The sequence below is a fragment of the Tachyglossus aculeatus genome, chromosome 11, assembly GCF_015852505.1.
Source record: "Tachyglossus aculeatus isolate mTacAcu1 chromosome 11, mTacAcu1.pri, whole genome shotgun sequence".
NCBI lineage: Eukaryota > Metazoa > Chordata > Mammalia > Monotremata > Tachyglossidae > Tachyglossus > Tachyglossus aculeatus.
This window is the reverse complement of record NC_052076.1, coordinates 24,983,780-25,003,822: the sequence shown is the minus strand read 5'-3', so window position 1 is coordinate 25,003,822 and position 20,043 is coordinate 24,983,780. Positions and strand designations below refer to the sequence as shown.

The window sequence follows — 20,043 nt, the reverse complement described above, 5'->3', positions numbered from 1 at the left end:
TCTGTGCCTTAGTTACCTCATCCGTAAAATGGGGATTAAGACTGTGAGCCCCCCGTGGGACAACCTGATCACCTTGTAAGCTCCCCACGCTTAGAACAGTGCTTTGCACATAGTAAGTGCTTAATAAATGCCATTATTATTATTATTTACCCCAGCACTTAGAAGAGCGCTTGACACATAGTAAGCGCTTAATACCATTATTACCACCTCAGTTATCATTAACTTCTAGGGGCCTGGGGGTACTGGGGTTTGGAGAGGGGGGAGGCTGTGTGAGGGGAGTACGATTTGGAGCCCGGATTCTCTTCCGGCCTCACCCCCTCCAAGGGGGTGTCCCCCCTTTCTGCCCCCCAGACCAACTGGGTGCCAGACCCACCCTTCTCAGGGCCGGCAACCTCGACGAGGGGCAGGCCAAGAGGGGGAGATCTCAAAGCACAGAAAGCTCCCGGTCCCCCCCACCCCCCAGTGCTCAGGCAGAGGAGCCTGGTGGAGGGATGGGCTTTTATTAGCTTTGGTCAGACAGGGCGCCGCTGGGCCGGGCCTCTGTGGGGAGGCCTTTGGGTACGACTGAGGGGTGGGGAAGAGCCTTGCTCATTGCCACTCACGTCCCCCTCCCCACCGTACCCCCAATTCATCCTGCTTTGTACCAGGGGCAGGAGGGAGGGCGATGCCAGTCTGGGGGGGATGCCAAACCCGTGGGCAGGGGGTCCTTGGGGGCAGCCTGGGCAATATACAGTCGTATTCTACATATATACAGCATGGGTGGGGGACACTTTTCCAGCTGCTGAGGGCTGGGGGACAGGGACGGGACCCCCGGGGAGGGCCTGGCACTACCAGCTGGGTGGATCAGCGTGGGGGGCAAGGGGCAGCCTTGGGGAGGGTGACCCCAGGCAGGGGTCATGTAGCGGGGGGGACAGGCAATGGGAGGAGGGCTAGGGAGGATGGGGCTACTGTCCCCATTTTGACACCCCTGGACCCTGGCCCTTAGTGGGGGAGGGTCCCCCTTTGCCCCTTCCCACAAACGGTGGGCTGAGGGTGGGAGGAGGTTCTCCAGGTCCAGAGGAGAGGGGGTTCTGGGGTGGGCTCAGTCGGAGTAGATGATGAAGCCGGAGAAGGTGCTGTACTTGTTGCTGTTGCCGCCGTGGGCCTTGCCGCCGTCCAGCTTGATGAAGACCTCGTCCCCCGCGTCCAGGTGTAGGATGACACTATTGCTGGCGTAGTCGTAGTTCTGGTCCGCGTCCTGGGCAATGGCACTGGCCCGCACCTGTCGGGGGGCGCAGAGGAAAGGGCCGCCCCAGGAGGGGACGGGGACAAGGGAAAGGAGGCCGAGGCCGGGAGAAGGAAGGCATGGGGGGAGAGAAGGAAGGCGGAGGAGGAGAGAAAGAAGGAGGAGGGGGAAAGAAAGAAGGCGGAGGGAGGGAGAGAAGGAAGGTGGAGGAGGAAAGAAAGAAGGCAGAGGGGGAGAGAAGGAAGGCGGAGGGGGAGAGAAAGAAGGTGGAGGGGAAAGAAAGAAGGCAGAGGGAGGGAGAGAAGGAAGGTGGAGGGGGAGAGAAGGAAGGCAGAGGAGGAGAGAAAGAAGGTGGAGTGGGAAAGAAAGAAGGTGGAGGGAGGGAGAGAAGGAAGGTGGAGGGAGAAAGAAAGAAGGTGGAGGTGGAAAGAAAGAAAGCGGAGGGAGAGAAGGAAGGCAGAGGGGGAGAGAAGCAAGGCGGAGGAGAAGAAAAGGAAGGCAGAGGGAGAAGAAAAGTAAGGCGGAGGGGGACAGAAAGAAGGCGGAGGGGAGAGAAAGAAGGCAGAGGGGGAGAGAAGGAAGGTGGAGGGGGAAAGAAAGAAGGCAGAGGGAGGGAGAGAAGGAAGGTGGAGGGGGAAAGAAAGAAGGCAGAGGGAGGGAGAGAAGGAAGGTGGAGGGGGAAAGAAAGAAGGCGGAGGGAGGGAGAGAAGGAAGGTGGAGGGAGAGAGAAGGAAGGTGGAGGGGAGAGAAGGAAGGCTCAGGGGGAAAAAGGAAGGTGGAGGGGGAGAGATGGAAGGCGGAGGGGGAGAGATGGAAGGCAGAGGGGGAGAAAGACGGCGGAGGGGGAGAGAAGGAAGGCAGAGGGGAAGAGAAGGAAGGCAGGGGGGAGAAATATAAGGCAGAAGGGGAAAGAAGGAAGGCAGAAGGGGAGAGAAGGAAAGCAGAGGGAGGAGAGAAGGAAGGTGGAGGGGGAGAGAAGGAAGGGGAGAGAGGAGAGAAGGAAGGCAGAGGGGGGAGAGAAGGAAGGCAGAGGAGGAAAGAAAAAAGGCAGAGGGAGGGAGAGAAAGAAGGCGGAGAGAAGGAAGGCAGAGGAGGAAAGAAAGAAGGCAGAGGGAGGGAGAGAAGGAAGACAGAGCGGGGAGAGAAGGAAGGCAGAGGAGGAAAGAAAGAAGGCGAAGGGAGGGAGAGAAGGAAGGCAGAGGAGGAAAGAAAGAAGGCGAAGGGAGGGAGAGAAGGAAGGCAGAGGAGGAAAGAAAGAAGGCGGAGGGAGGGAGAGAAGGAAGGCGGAGGGGGAGAGAAGGAAGGCGGTGGGGGGAGAGAAGGAAGGTGGAGGGGGAGAGAAGGAAGGCAGAGGAGAAGAAAAGTAAGGCCGAGGGAGGAGAAAAGGAAGGTGGAGGGGTAGAGAAGAAGGCAGAGGAGGAAAGAACGAAGGCAGGGGAAAGAAAGGAGGCAGAGGGAGGGAGAGAAGGAAGGTGGAGGGGGAAAGAAAGAAGGTGGAGGGATGGAGAGAAGGAAGGCGAAGGGAAAAGAAAAGGCGGAGGGGGAGAGAAAGAAGGCAGAAGGGGAGAAAGAAGGTGGAGGGGGGAGAGAAGGAAGGCGGAGGTGGGGAGAAGGAAGGTGGAGGAGAGAAGGAAGAAGGAAGGTGGAGGGGGAGAGAAGGAAGGCAGAGGAGAGAAGGAAGGCAGAGGGGGAGAAAGGAAGGTGGAGGGGGAAAGAAAGAAGGTGGAGGGATGGAGAGAAGGAAGGTGAAAGGAGAAGAAAAGGTGGAGGGGGAGAGAAAGAAGGCAGAAGGGGAGAAAGAAGGTGGAGGGGGGAGAAGGAAGGTGGAGGGGGGAGAGAAGGAAGGCGGAGGAGAGAAGGAAGAAGGAAGGTGGAGGGGGAGAGAAGGAAGGCAGAGGGGGAGGAAAATAAGGCAGAAGGGGAGAGAAGGAAGGTGGAGGGGGGAGAGAAGGAAGGCGAAGGGAGGAGAAAAGTAAGGCGGAGGGGGAGAGAAGGAAGGCAGAAGGGGAGAAAGAAGGCAGAGAGGGGAGAGAAGGAAGGCGGAGGAGGAGAAAAATAAGGCGGAGGGGGAGAGAAAGAAGGCGGAGGGGGGAGAGAGAAAGGAAGAGGAGAGGAGCAAGCCAAGGCTTGTGAGGCACGTCGAAGGTTTCTGTCCGGGTCCTCGGGCCGCTCTCGTCGGGTGGGGAAGGAATCAGACCAGGACCCCTCCCCTCCCCACCCCCATTCATTCATTCAATCGTATTTATTGAGCGCTTACTGTGTGCAGAGCACTGGACTAAGCCCTTGGGAAGTCCAAGTGGGCAACATCTAGAGACGGTCCCTACCTGACAGCGGGCTCACAGGCTAGAAGGGGGAGACAGTCTAGCCCCCCCAAGCCCCCCAGGAGTCCCGGCCCCCGCCCCCACCACGTGGGGACCAGAAGGTGGGCTCTTCCTCTGGGCCTCAGTTCCCTCATCTGTAAAAATGGGGATTAAGACTGTGAGCCCCACGTGGGACAGCTTGGTCATCATCATCATCATCATCATCAATCATATTTATTGAGCGCTTACTATGTGCAGAGCACTGTACTAAGCGCTTGGGAAGTACAAATTGGCAACATATAGAGACAGTCCCTACCCAACAGTGGGCTCACAGTGTAAAAGGGGGAGACAGAGAACAAAACCAAACATACTAACAAAATAAAATAAATAGAATAGATACGTACAAGTAAAATAAATAAATAGAGTAACAAATATGTACAAACATATATACATATGTTCAGGTGCAGTGGGGAAGGGAAAGAGGTAAGATGTGGGGGATGGAGAGGGGGACGAGGGGGAGAGGAAGGCAGGGGCTGAGTGTGGGAAGGCCTCCTGGAGGAGGTGAGCTCTCAGTAGGGCCAAAACATATTAACAGAATCAAATAAATAGAATAAATATGTACAAGTAAAATAAATGAATAAGCGCTACGGGTGAATAAAGCAAATCGGGTTGGCCCCAGCCCCCGTCCCACGTGGGGCTCACAGTCTCCATCCCCATTTTACAAACGAAGTCACTGAGGCCCAGAGAAGTGAAGCGACTTGTCCAAGGTCACACTGCAGGCGAGTGGCCGAGCCGAGATTAGAACCCGTGACGGCAGGGAATGTGTTTATTATTACATTGTATCCTCCCAAGAGCTCTGTCCAGTGCTCTGCACACAGTAAGCGCCCAATAAATATGTCCGGATGGGGGGAAAAAAAGAAAAACCAAGGAAACGAGCTGGCCTGGACGAGCCCTGAAGCTGGGCGATGGGTTTTGTTCTCTGTCTCCCCCTTTTAGACTGTGAGCCCGCTGTTGGGTAGGGACCGTCTCTACATGTTGCCAACTTGGACTTCCCAAGCGCTTAGTACAGTGCTCTGCACACAGTAAGCACTCAATAAATATGATTGATTGATTGATTGATTGAATGATGGTATTTGATAAGCGCTTCCTAGGTGCCAAGCACTGTTCTAAGCGCTGGAGCCGGTGGCCGGTTGGGAGGGTCGGATGCGGGGGGCACGGGTGGGAGGGGTCACCTGCGGGAACCCTTCCCAAGTCATCATCATCATCAATCGTATTTATTGAGCGCTTACTATGTGCAGAGCACTGGACTAAGCACTTGGGAAGTACAAATTGGCAGCATATAGAGACAGTCCCTACCCAACAGTGGGCTCACAGTCTAAAAGGGGAAGACAGAGAACAAAACCAAACATACTAACAAAATAAAATAAATAGAATAGATATGTACAAATAAAATAAATAAATAAATGGAGTAAAAAATATGTACAAACATATATACATATATACAGGTGCTGTGGGGAAGGGAAGGAGGTAAGATGGGGGGATGCACAAGTGTGTGTGTGTGTGCATGTGCATATGTGTGAATGTGGGTTTCTGTTTGCACACAGCTGCGACCCTGACCGTTTGTTTTTTTAGGGGTGGGGGTGGTCTGGCTTTCTCTAGCTCTGCAGCTAATGAACATTTTTTGGGGGGGAGGCGGAGCAGCAGCAGCAGGCTGGCACAAGGTTGGGCTCGCAACAACCCCTCCCCAACACACACACACACACACACACACACACACACACACACACACATAGACTGTGTGCATAGACATAGACTTTTAGTCTGTGGGCCCCTTTTAGACTGTGAGCGCACTGTTGGGTAGGGACTGTCTCTATATGTTGCCAACTTGGACTTCCCAAGCGCTTAGTACAGTGCTCTGCACACAGTAAGCGCTCAATAAATACGACTGATTGATTGATAGACGCACACACACCAAACACACAGGCCAGAGTCGCTTCTCCGGGGGTCCTGGCGCTCTCAGGATCCCAGCCAGGCAGCACAGCTGGGAGAGTGCCTCACTAATTCCCCCCGCCCCAAAGACCCACTGCTTCCCCCCCCCCACACCCACTCCCATCCACACACACACACATACACACAACAGAGTCGCTTCTCTGGGGGTTGTGGCTCTTTCAGGATCCCAGAGAGGCAGCACAGCTGGGAGAGTGTCTCACTAATTTCCCCCCCCTGCACCCACTCCCATCCACACACACACACACACAAACACACACAACATACATACATACATGCACACCACACACACAGGCCAGAGTCCCTTCTCTGGGGGTTGTGGCTCTGCTCAGGATCCCTGCCAGGCAGCGCAGCTGGGAGAGTGTCTTAGAACAGTACTTTGCACATAGTAAGCGCTTAACAAATGCCATCATCATCATCATCACTAATTCCACCCCACCCACCCCCCCCTTCACACACAGACACACACAACATACATACACACACACCACACAAACGGGCCAGAGCACCTTCTCTGGGGGTTGTGGCTCTGCTCAGGATCCCAGCCAGGCAGCACAGCTGGGAGAGAACAGTGCTTTGCACATAGTAAGCGCTTAACAAATGCCATCACCATCATCATCACTAATTCCTCCCCACCCACTCCCCCTTCACACACAGACACACACAACATACATACACACACACCGCACACACAGGCCAGAGCCCCTTCTCTGGGGATTCTGGCTCTGCTCAGGATCCCAGCCAGGCAGCGCAGCTGGGGGAGTGTCTTAGAACAGTGCTTTGCACATAGTAAGCGCTTAACAAATGCCATCATCATCATCACTAATTCCCCCCCATACACACACACACACACACACCCCATACATACACACACATCACACACACAGGCCAGAGTCCCTTCTCTGGGGGTTCTGGCTCTGCACAGGATCCCAGCCAGGCAGCACAGCTGGGGGAGTGTCTTAGAACAGCGCTTTGCACATAGTAAGGCTTAACAAATGCCATCATCATCATCATCATCATCATCACTAATTCTGCCCCCAAAGACCCACTGCTTTTCCCCCCCTGCACCCACTCCCACACACACACACACACCACACACACACATGAGTCCCTTCTCTGGGGGTCCTGGCTCTCAAGCTCTCAGGCTCCCAGCCAGGCAGCACAGCTGGGAGAGTGTCCCATTTATTCCCTCCCAAAGACCCACTGCTTTCCCCCCTGCACCCATTCTGACACACACACACACACATGCCTGAGCCGCTTCTCTGGGGGTCCTGGCTCTCTCAGGCTCCCAGCCAGGCAGCACAGCTGGGAGAGCGTCCCATTTATTCCCTCCCAAAGACCCACTGCTTTCCCCCCTGCACCCATTCACACACACACACACACACACACACCCCCCCCCCCCGAGTCCCTTCTCTGGGGGTCTTGGCTCTCTCAGGCTCCCAGCCAGGCAGCACAGCTGGGAGAGTGTCCCATTTATTCCCTCCCAAAGACCCACTGCTTTCCCCCCTGCACCCACTCCCATCCACACAGACACACACACACACACACACACACGCACGTGCACACACACACACACACACACACACACACACACACACACACACACGTAGAGCCGCCTCCCTCCCCTTCCCCCCCACCTCCCACCCCAGGGAAATGGCCACAGCCCTTGCTCCAAGATGGCCAAGATCCAGAAGTCTGGGCCCAGGCGGCTGAACGACGCCTGGGCTTCTGACTTGACCATCAGGGCTTGAATCATCATCAATCGTATTTATTGAGCGCTTACTGTGTGCAGAGCACTGTACTAAGCGCTTGGGAAGTACAAGCTGGCAACATATAGAGACAGTCCCTACCCACCAGTGGGCTCAGTTCCTTTCATGGAGAGACATTCCACGACCCCCCCCATCCCATCCCATCCCCATCCCAACCCTTCCTTGCTCCCCACCCCTCCCTCCTGAACTTTCCTCCCTGAGCGCTCCCTTCCTGGCCCTCTTCCTTCCGCAGCCCCTCTTCTCCTCTCCAATATTCAATCTGGAAACCCCCCTGTTTGACTCTAAAAGCCCCCCGGTCACTCAGGGGGGAGGGAAGAGTGGCCTAACCCTGGCCAGCCTCCCCCCTCGCCCAATACAGCGCTCGTCACCCTCTATACAGAGCCCAATTCCTCCTTGGTAGCTCCATATATCACCCCTCTCTTTTTTTCTTATATTATATATTATAATATATTATATATAATATTATACATTACTGCATATAATATATAATTATATATTATATAATATGTCATATATTAGATAATATATTACATGACATAACATATATTATATAATATATCATCTCATATATGATACATCATATTATATTATATTATATTATATTATATTATACATTATATTATACTATATATTATATTGTATTATATTGTATTATCTTATATTATATTATATTTGTATTTTATATTATATTATATTATATATTATATATACTATATTATATAATATATCATAATATAATATCATGTATGCATATAATAAATATAATATATAATATATAATATTATATGTTATAATTATAATATATAATATATTATATTTATTATATGCATACATGATATTATATTATAATATATTATATAATATAGTATATATAATATATTATAATATAATATCATGTATGCATATAATAAATATAATATATAATATATTATATATAATATTATATATTATGATTATAATATATTATATATTATATATTATATATATTATGCCATTATAATAATACTAATGGCATTTATTAAGCACTTACTATGTGCAAAGCACTGTTCTAAGCCCTGGGGAGGTTACAAGGTGATCAGGTTGTCCCACAGGGGGCTCACAGTCTTCATCCCCATTTTACAGTTGAGGGAACTGAGGCCCGGAGAATAATAATAATGATAATGGCATTTATTAAGCACATACTATGTGCAAAGCACTGTCCTAAGCGCTGGGGGTGGATATAAGGTGATCAGGTTGTCCCACGTGGGGCTCACAGTCGTAATCCCCATTTTACAGATGAGGTATCTGGGGCTCAGAGAAGTTGAGTGACTTGCCCAAGGTCAAACAGCAGACATGTGGCAGAGCTGGGACTCGAACCCATGACCTCGGACTCCAAAGCCCGGGCTCTTTCCACTGAACCACGCTGCTTCTCTGCACATCTCATGCAGTCACGGGTCCCAAACCCTTTATAACACGTTTTCCTTATAATATTCATAATAATAACAATAGAGAATAATAATATAATATAATAATAATAGAGAAGCAGCGTGGCTCAGTGGAAAAAGCCCGGGCTTTGGAGTCAGAGGTCATGGGTTCAAATCCCAGCTCTGCCACTTGTCAGCTGTGTGACCTTGGGCAAGTCACTTAACTTCTCTGAGCCTCAGTTCCCTCATCTCTAAAATAGGGATTAAGACTGTGAGCCCCACGAGGGACAACCTGATCACCTTGTATCCCCCCAGCGCTTAGAACAGTGCTGCGCACATAGTAAGCGCTTAACAAATGTCATCATTATTATTATTATTCTCAGGGCCTCAGTTACCTCACCTGTAAAATGGGGATTAAGACGGTGAGCCCCACTTGGGACAACCTGATCACCTTGTAACCTCTCCAGCGTTTAGAACAGTGCTTTGCACATAATAAGCACTTAATAAATGCCATCAAAAAATAATAAGAATGGTATTTATTAAGCACTTACTATGTACACAGCACTGTTCTAAGCGCTGTTAAAAAATAAACTAAGGTGTGAAGACTTATGGGAAATTAAGAAAAAAAGAAGGCCTGAAGCTTGTTCATAAAAACGTCCATTTAACTCTCCCTCCAACCAAATACACCCGAGTCCCCACTATCACCCCTCCCCTCCTCCCCCCTGCCCTGTTAGGATGATGATGATGACATTTATTAAGTGCTTACTATGTACCAAGCACTGTTCTAAACGCTGGGGAGGTTACAAGGTGATCAGGTTGTCCCACCGGGGGGGCTCACAGTCTTCATCCCCATTTTCCAGATGAGGGAACTGAGGCCCGGAGAAGTGAAGTGACTTGCCCAAAGTCACACAGCTGACTAGTGGCGGAGTCAGGATTTGAACCCATGACCTCTGACTCCAAAGCTCGGGCTCTTTCCACTGAGCCACGCTGCTTCTCACGTTATAACGGCCTTGGGCGAGCGCCACTTCAGAGCAGCAGGGCATAGTGGGTAGAGCTCGGGCCTGGCTCTGCCACTTTTCTGCTGTGTGACCTTGGGACAGTCACTTCACTTCTCTGGGCCTCAATTACCTCATCTGTAAAATGGGGATTCATTCATTCAAGCGTATTTATTGAGCACTTGCTGTGTGCAGAGCACTGTATTAAGCGCTTGGGAAGCACAAGTCGGCAAAAGATAGAGCTCTCATGGGGATTCATTCATTCATTCATTCAAGCGTATTTATTGAGCAGTTACTGTGTGCAGAGCACTGTACTAAGCGCTTGGGAAGTACAAGTCGGCAACATATAGAGACCTCATCTGTAAAATGGGGATTGAGACTGTGAGCCTCGTGGGGAACAGGGGCTGTATCCAACCTGATTTGCTCTTCTTCACCCCTGCGCTTAGTACAGTGCCTGGCCCTTAGGAAGCGCTTAACAAATACCATAATTATTATTATGATTACATAGTAAGCGCTTAACAAATACCATAATTATTATTATCAGTGCACTCCACCCGGCACACACACACACAACTGGAGCCATGGCTCAGTGGAAAGAGCACGGGCTTTGGAGTCAGAGGTCATGGGTTCAAATCCCGACTCTGCCAATTGTCAGCTGTGTGACTTTGGGCAAGTCACTTCACTTCTCTATGTCTCAGTTCCCTCATCTGTAAAATGGGGATTAAGACTGTGAGCCCCACGTGGGACAACCTCATCACCTTGTATCCCCCCAGCACTTATAACAGTGCTTTGCACATAGTAAGCGCTTAACAAATATCATCATTATTATTATTTTTAGACTGTGAGCCCACTGTTGGGTAGGGACTGTCTCTATATGTTGCCAATTTGTACTTCCCAAGCGCTTAGTACAGTGCTCTGCAAATAGTAAGCGCTCAATAAATACGATTGATGATGACACCTGTCTACCTGTTTTGTTTTGTTGTCTGTCTCCCTGTTGTTGGGTAGAGATTGTCTCTGTTGCTGAATTGGACTTTCCCCAGCGCTCAGTCCAGTGCTCCGCACACAGTAAGAGCTCAATAAATAGAGAAGCAGCGTGGCTCAGTGGAAAGAGCCCGGGCTTTGGAGTCAAAGGTCACGGGTTCAAACCCCGGCCAATTGTCAGCTGGGTGACTTTGGGCAAGTCGCTTCACTTCTCTGGGCCTCAGTTACCTCACCTGGAAAATGGGGATGAAGTCTGGGAGCCCCCCGAGGGACAACCTGATCACCTTGTAACCTGCCCAGTGCTTAGAACAGTGCTTGGCACATAGTAAGCGCTTAATACCTGCCATCATTATTATTATGGAATGAATAAATAGAACGAGGGCGCCTCCGGGAGTCACACGGAGATGGGGATCAATCAATCAATCAATCAATCGGATTTATTGAGCGCTTACTGTGTGCAGAGCACTGTACTAAGCGCTTGGGAAGTCCAAGTTGGCAACATATAGAGACAGTCCCTACCCAACAGTGGGCTCACAGTCACAGTCACAGTCACAGGGATGGGGGAGACGCTCCTTGGGGACAGATGTGGGGACCAAGCGGGGAGTTGGGGGCGCCTCGCATCCACACGGAGGGGGGAAACTGAGACCCTCCCCCTTCTTCCTCCCAGGGCTAGGGCCGGGCCCTGGGGGGGCAAGGGCGGTCACCAAACCGGGAGACCAATTATGCAGGATTTGGGGGTCCCCTGCCTCCCGGCCAGCCCTAGCTCTTCCCCCCTCCCAGCCCCCGCTCCCATTCCCTAATCCCGGGCTCCCACCTCCCTCCCCCCCTTCCCTCTGGGATCCTGGAGCAGAGGGGTGGGGGGGTTTTGGGGGGGGTCAGCTGGGGAAGGTGACTTTATCTGCCACCGGTCAGCGGGTGGACAACGGCCGGGGACACGGACGGACAGAGGGACAGGCGGAGGGACGGACAGGGGGACAGGCAAGGGGACAGACAGAGGGACAGACCACACGGACAGAAGGAGGGACAGGCACATGGACAGACAAGCGGACAGACAGAGGGGCAGACACATGGATAGACGGAGGGACAGATGGGGGGCAGCCAGAGGGACAGACAAGCGGACAGACGGAGGGACAGACGGAGGGACAGACGGAGGGACAGACGGGGGGCAGCCAGAGGGACAGACAAGCGGACAGACGGAGGGACAGACACATGGACAGACAAGCGGACAGACAGAGGGACAGACACATGGATAGACGGAGGGACAGGCAGGGGGACAGACAAGCGGACAGACAGAGGGACAGAGGGAGGGACAGGCAGAGGGACAGATGGAGGGACAGGCAGGGGGACAGCCAGAGGGGCAGACAAGCGGACAGACAGACGGACAGACACATGGACAGACAAACGGACAGAAGGAGGGACAGACGGAGGGACAGACGGAGGACAGCCAGGGGGACAGACAAGCGGACAGGCAGAGGGACAGACGGAGGGAAAGACAAGCGGACAGACAGAGGGACAGACTGAGGGACAGAGAAGCGGGCAGATAGAGGGACAGGCCAGCGGACAGGCAGAGGGACAGACGGAGGGACGGACAGGGGGACAGTCACATGGACAGGCAAACGGACAGAAGGAGGGACAGGCGGAGGGACGGACGGGGGACCGACAGAGGGACAGACAGAGGGACAGACGGAGGGACAGAGAAGTGGGCAGATAGAAGGACAGGCAAGCGGACAGACAGGGACAGACAGAGGGACAGAGAAGCGGGCAGACAGAGGGGCAGACAAGCGGACAGACAGAGGGACAGACGGAGGGACAGACAGGGGGACAGATACATGGGCAGGCAAACGGACAGAAGGAGGGACAGACAAGCGGACAGACAAACGGACAGACAGAGGGACAGACAGAGGGACAGACAAGCGGACAGACAAACGGACAGACAGAGGGACAGACAGAGGGACAGGCAGAGGGACAGGCAGAGGGACAGAGAAGCGGGCAGATAGAGGGACAGACCAGCGGACAGGCAGAGGGACAGACGGAGGGACAGAGGGACAGACACGTGGACAGACAAATGGACAGACGGAGGGACAGATGGAGGGACAGACAGGGGGACAGACGGGGGACAGACAGAGGAACAGACAAGCGAACAGACAGAGGGACAGACGGAGGGACAGACACATGGACAGGCAAACGGCCAGAAGGAGGGACAGACGGAGGGACAGACAAGCGGACAGACAGAGGGACAGAGAAGCGGGCAGACAGAGGGACAGGCAAGCGGACAGAGAGGGACAGACGGAGGGACAGACAGAGGGACAGACACGTGGACAGACAAACGGACAGACAAACGGACAGAAGGGGGGACAGACGGAGGGACAGACGGGGGACAGACAGGGGGACAGACAGGCGGACAGACACATGGACAGGCAAACGGACAGAAGGAGGGACAGACCGAGGGACAGACAAGCGGACAGACAGAGGGACAGAGAAGCGGACAGACAGAGGGACAGACAGAGGGAGGGACAGAGGGAGGGAGAGACAGAGGGACGGACAAATGGACAGAAACGGACAGACAAGCGGACAAACGGACAGACAGAGGGACAGACAGAGGGACAGGCGGAGGGACAGACAAACGGACAGGCAGAGGGATGGACGGAGGGGCAGACAAACGGACAGGCAGAGGGACAGAGACGGGGAGAAGCGGAGGTTGGGGAGGGAGGGGGACAGGTCCTTTGGGATGGGCGCTCAGCCAGTTTGGCCCCTTTTCAAGCCACAGACAGGGACCGGGGGAATCCAGCAGCCAACCTGGTGCGGGGAAATCAATCAATCAATCAATCGTATTTATTGAGAGCTTACTGTGTGCAGAGCACTGTACTAAGCGCTTGGGAAGTACAAGTCGGCAACACATGGAGACAGTCCCTACCCAACAGCGGGCTCACAGGCTAGAAAGGGGAAAGGGAAAGGTCTGGACGACGAAGCTCCTGGGGTCATCCAGGAGCCGGGACAGGGCGACCCGGGGTGAAGGGAGGGGGAAAATTAGGGATAACCTCCCCCCCAAACCCTGTAGACTGGGAGCTCGTCGTGGGCAGGGACTGTCTCTCTTTATTGCTTTAGTGTATCATCATCATCAATCGTATTTATTGAGCGCTTACTGTGTGCAGAGCACTGGACTAAGCGCTTGGGAATTGCAAGTTGGCAACATCTAGAGACAGTCCCTACCCAACAGTGGGCTCACAGTCTAAAAGGGGGAGACAGAGAACAAAACCAAACGTACTAACAAAATAAAATAAATAGAATAGATATGTACAAGTAAAATAAATAAATAGAGTAATCATCATCATCAATCGTATTTATTGAGCGCTTACTATGTGCAGAGCACTGTACTAAGCGCTTGGGAAGTACAAATTGGCAACATATAGAGACAGTCCCTACCCACCAGTGGGCTCACAGTCTAAAAGGGGGAGACAGAGAACAAAACCAAACATAATAACAAAATAAAATAAATAGAATAGATATGGACAAGATAGAATAGATATGTACAAGATAGAATAGATAACCCCTTTTAGACTGTGAGCCCACTGTCGGGTAGGGACTGTCTCTATATGTTGCCAATTTGGACTTCCCAAGCGCTTAGTACAGTGCTCTGCACATAGTAAGCGCTCAATAAATACGATTGATGATGATGTACAAGATAGAATAGATATATACTTTCCCAAGCGCTTAGTACAGTGCTCTGCACACAGTAAGCGCTCAATAAATACTATCGATGAAAGCCCCCGCGCTTCAGTCCCTCCCGGCCGAACTTCCTCAGGCCCCTGCCTCCACCCTGGACCAGAGGAGGAAGAGGAGGGTGGGCAGGGAGGACCCCCCCCCCCAAAAAAACCCAAACCAAACCTCCCGCCGGTCGAGAGTAGCTGAGCCCACTGTGAGCTCTTTGTTGCTGAGCTGTACTTTCCAAACGCTCAGTACAGTGCTCTGCACACAGTAAGCGCTCAATATTGAGAAGCAGCGTGGCTTAGTGGAAAGAGCCCGGGCTTGGAAGGTCGTGGGTTCTAATCCCGGCTTCACCACTTGTCAGCTGGGTGACTCTGGGCAAGTCACTTCACTTCTCTGGGCCTCTGTGACCTCATCTGTCAAATGGGGATTAAGACTGTGAGCCCCACGTGGGCCAACCTGATCACCTTGTATCCCCCCAGCGCTTAGAGCAGTGCTTCGCACATAGTAAGCGCTTAACAAATGCCATCGTTATTATTATTATCTGTAAAATGGGGATGAAGAGTGAGAGCCCCATGTGAGCCAACCTGATGACCTTGCATCACCCCCAGCGCTTAGAACAGGGCTTGGCACATAGTAAGCGCTTAACAAAGCCATAATTATTACTATCATCTGTAAAATGGGGAGAAAGACCGAGAGCCCGAGGTGGGCCAACCTGATGATCTCGTATCTCCCCCAGCGCTTAGAACAGTGCTCGGCACAGAGTGAGCTCTTAACAAATGCTATTATTATTATTACTATTATCTGTAAAATGGGGATGAAGAGTGAGAGCCCCACGTGGGCCAACCCGATGACCTCGTATCTCCCCCAGCGCTGAGAACAGTGCTCGGCACCGAGTGAGTGCTCAACAAATGCCATCAGCGTGGCTCAGCGGAAAGGGCCCGGGCTCTGGAGTCTGAGGTCATGGGTTCGAATACCGCCTCCCCCACATGTCGGCTGTGTGACCTTGGGCAAGTCGCTTAACTTCTCGGAGCCTCAGTTCCCTCATCTGTATGATGGGGATGCTGACTGTAAGCCCCACGCAGGACAACCTGATCACCTTGTATCCCCCCGGCGCTTAGAACAGTGCTTTGCACATAGTAAGCGCTTAACAAATGCCATTATTATTATTATTATCATAGCTGTTATTATGATGAGGATTGATCATCACAATGACGGCGATGGAAGGGACGAGAGGAGAGGGAGGACAAGGCACGAAAGGAGGGTGTCCGTCCGATTCAAGGCCCTACTGAGAGCTCACCTCCTCCAGGAGGCCTTCCCAGACTGAGCCCCTTCCTTCCTCTCCCCCTCATCCCCCTCTCCATCCCCCTCATTTACCTCCTTCCCTTCCCCAAAGCACCTGTATAGATGTATATATGTTTGTACATATTTATTACTCTATTTATTTTACTTGTACATATCTATTCTATTTATTTTACTTTGTTAGTATGTTGGGTCTTGTTCTCCATCTCCCCCTTTTAGCCTGTGAGCCCACCGTTGGGTAGGGACCGTCTCTAGATGTTGCCAACTTGGACTTCCCAAGCGCTTAGCCCAGTGCTCCGCACACAGTCAGCGCTCCATAAATACGATTGATGACGATGACGACCGTCTCTAGATGTTGCTGACTTGGACTTCCCAAGTGCTTAGCCCAGTGCTCCGCACACAGTAAGCGCTCCATAAATGCGATTGACGACGATGACGACCGTCTCTAGATGTTGCCCACTTGGACTTCCCAAGCGCTTAGCCCAGTGCTCCACACACAATGAGCGCTCCATAAATACGATTGATGACGATGACGACCGTCTGTAGATGTTGCCAACATGGACTTCCCAAGCGCTTAGCCCAGTGCTCCGCACACAGTGAGCGCTCCATAAATACGATTGATTGCTTGATTGCCCCTTCCTTCCTCTCCCCCTCGCCCCCCTCTCCATCCCCCCATCTTACCTCCTTCCCCTCCCCACAGCACCTGTACAGATGTATATACGTTTGTACGTATTTATTACTCTATTTTATTTGCCCATATTTATCCTATTTATTTTATTGTGTCAGTACATTTTGTTTGGTTGTCTGTCCCCCCCTTCTAGCCTGTGAGCCCACTGTTGGGTGGGGCCTGTCTCTGTATGTTGCCAACTTGGACTTCCCAAGCGCTCAGCCCAGTGCTCCGCACGCTGTGAGCGCTCAATCAATCCGATCGATGACGATGACGATTTGAGCGCTCCATCGATACGATTGATTGATTGATTGAGGGTAGGGACTGTCTCTATGTGCTGCCAATTTGTACTTCCCAAGCGCTTAGCCCAGTGCTCCGCACAAGCGCTCAGCCCAGTGCTCCGCACGCCGTGAGCGCTCAATCAATCCGATCGGTGATGATGACGATTTGAGCGCTCCATCGATACGATTGATTGATTGATCGAGGGTAGGGACCGTCTCTATGTGCTGCCAATTTGTACTTCCCAAGCGCTTAGCCCAGTGCTCCGCACAAGCGCTCAGCCCAGTGCTCCGCACGCCGTGAGCGCTCAATCAATCCTGATCGATGACGATGACGATTTGAGCGCTCCATCGATACGATTGACTGATTGATTGATCGAGGGTAGGGACCGTCTCTATGTGCTGCCAATTTGTACTTCCCAAGCGCTTGGTACAGTGCTCCGCACATAGTGAGCGCTCCATCAATACGATCGATCCCCTTCTTTCCTCTCCCCCTCGTCCCCCTCTCCATCCCCCCGTCTTACCTCCTTCCCTTCCCCACAGCACCTGTATAGATGGATATATGGTTGTACATATTTATTACTCTATTTATTTATTTATTTATTTATTTTACTTGTACATTTCTATCCTACTTATTTCATTTTGTTGGTATGTTGGGTTCTGTTCTCTGTCTCCCCCTTTTAGACTGTGAGCCCACCGTTGGGTAGGGACTGTCTCTATGCGATGCCAATTTGTACTTCCCAAGCGCTTAGTCCAGTGCTCTGCACATAGTAAGCGCTCAATAAATACGATTGATTGATTGATTGATGGATGGATGGATGGATGGATGGATGGATGGATGGATTCCCACCTGGCCGTTCTTGCAGAGGTCCGCCCACATGCTGGTGCCGTCGCCCCCGCGCATCAGCACGTGGTAGGTGAAGTAGTAGGTGCCCGGGATGTTGCAGGTGAACTTGCCGGTGGCCGCGTCGTAGCTGTTGCCCAGGTTGGTGACCACGTCGTCGAACTTGAGGACCTCGTAGCCCTCGTGCGGGTTCTTCAGGCCCGCGTAGAAGGCGGCCCTGGGCACCGTGGTGTAAGTGGCCGCGCTGACCGCCCCGTTGGGCCCGGGCCCGGGCGGCCCCGGGGGGCCCACCCTCCCGGGCTCCCCCCTCTCCCCGGGGGGCCCCGACGGCCCCGGGGGGCCCGGGGGCCCCGACGGCCCCGGGGGCCCCGGCTTCCCCGCCCGGCCGGGCTTGCCCTGCGGGCCCTGCAGCAGGGTGGAGGGCGGCGGCAGGTCGCCCTGGCCCCGGGGGGCCCCGACGGGGCGGCCGGCCGTGGGGTAGGGGTCGCACACCATGCGGCAGGTGCCCAGCATCTCGTAGCGGCCGTCGGGCCCGGCGGAGCTGACCAGCACGGGGATGAGGACCACGAGGACCAGCAGCATCACCACCCCCGCGGCGGCCGCCAGCAGCCACGGCCTCCCCCGCGCCGTCGGGGCGATGGTGGCAGCCGGCCAGGGCGGGCACCGCCGGGCGCCCGCGCTCAGGGCCCGCCGGCCATCGCCCCACCTCCCGCCGCCCCGGCTGGTCCTGCCCGGATGCTCTCTCCCGGCCGGGACTGCCGAGAGACCCCCCCCCCCCCCCACCGATCCCCCCCCACCTCCGAGGGCCCGGGGGCTGAGGCGGGGCCTGGGGCCGGAGACGGGTCTGATTGGGAAACTGAGGCCCCGCCTCCGCCCCCTGCGCTGGGAGGGACGGAGGAGAGGCGGCTGGACAGAGAGAAGGCGGGGGGGGGGGGTGGACACGGAGAGAGAGGGGGGGATGGACGCACACAGAGAGGGAGAAGAGAGAGAAGAGAGAGAGAGGGATGGACAGAGAGAGAGAGAAAAGACGGAGGAGAGAGAGGGAGGGACACACGCAGAAAGAGGAGAGAGGCGGATGGGCAGAGAGAGAGAGAAGAGAGAGGAGAGAGAGGGATGGACAGAGAGAGAGAGAAGAGAGAGGAGAGAGAGGGATGGGCAGAGAGAGAGAGGAGAGGAGAGAGAGGGATGGACACACACACACACGGAGAAGAGAGAGAGATGGACACAGAGAGAGAAGAGAGGAGAGAATGGGATGGACACACAGAGAGAGGAGAGAGAGGGATGGACACACACACAGAGAAGAGAGAGGAGAGAGAGGGATTGACACAGAGAGAGAGAGAAGCGAGGAGAGAATAGGATGGACACAGAGAGAGAGAAGAGAGAGGAGGGAGAGGGATAGGCAGAGAGAGAGAAGAGGAGAGAGAGGGATGGACACAGAGAGAGAAGAGAGGAGAGAGGAGAGAGAAGAGAGGAGAGAGAAGAGAGAGAGGGATGGACAGAGTGAGAAGAGAGAGGAGATAGAGGGATGGACACACACACAGAGAAGAGAGAGGGATGGACACAGAGAGAGAAGAGAGGAGAGAATAGGATGGACACAGAGAGAGAGAAGAGAGAGGAGAGAGAGGGATGGACAGAGAGAGAGAAGAGGAGAGAGAGGGATGGACACAGAGAGAGAAGAGAGGAGAGAATAGGATGGACACAGAGAGAGAGAAGAGAGAGGAGAGAAAGGGATGGACAGAGAGAGAGAAGAGGAGAGAGAGGGATGGACACACACAGAGAGAGAAGAGAGAATAGGATGGACACACACAGAGAGAGAAGAGAGAATAGGATGGACACAGAGAGAGGAGAGGAGAGAGGGATGGACACACACAGAGAGGGAGAAGAGAGAGAGGGATGGACACACAGAGAGAGAAGAGAGAGGGATGGACACATGCAGAGAGAGAGAGAGAAGAGAGAGAGGGATGGACACAGAGAGAAAAGGGAGAGAGGAATGGACACAGAAAGAAGAGAGAGGCGAGGAAGAGAGAAGGATGGAAGAGGTGGAAATGGACAGGTAGAGGAAGGACAGGTGCCTAGGGAGCCAAAGACCAGCACAGGGCAGGACGACACAGAGAGCCGCACCGAGGCAGAGAGATTGCTAGAGACAGAGCAGAGAGATATGGAGCAAGGGTCCAGAAAAACCTGGGAGAGGGGAGGGAGAGAAGGCCGAGACAATGGCAACGAGGATAGGACTGGAGTAGGGAGAAGGATTGAGAGGGAAGAGAGAGGGAGAGAGAGATAGAGGAGGGGAGAGACACGCAGTGGGGGGAAGAGACAGGGAGAGACAGAAAGGCACATATTGCTCCAGAGAGACAGAGACAGTGAGGGACAACTAGAAATTAAGGCAGAGCAGAGAGTGAGACAGAGGCTGAGGGAGATGGGAAGGAGAAGGAATTTGGGCAGGAAGAGAAAGTGACCAAGAGGAGGAATTGGAGAGGGGGGAGACAAGGAGACAGAAAGGGGAAAAGTGGGGGAGGGAAGGACGTCTGGAGAAGGGAGAGAAAAAGGAAGAGAGGGGTGGGGTGAGG

At 53.2% G+C, this 20,043-nt stretch overlaps 1 protein-coding gene across 1 annotated transcript; it reads right to left on the bottom strand.

The window, feature by feature from the left end:
- Positions 1-491: 491 nt before the first annotated feature.
- Positions 492-18,176, bottom strand: C1QL1 (complement C1q like 1). Its single transcript, XM_038754495.1, has 2 exons — positions 17,483-18,176; positions 492-1,261 (listed from the first exon to the last, which is right to left on the bottom strand). The coding sequence occupies exons 1-2, from the start codon at positions 18,056-18,058 to the stop codon at positions 1,082-1,084; spliced, it is 756 nt and encodes a 251-aa protein (XP_038610423.1). The 5' UTR covers positions 18,059-18,176; the 3' UTR covers positions 492-1,081.
- Between the last annotated feature and the right edge of the window lie 1,867 nt (positions 18,177-20,043).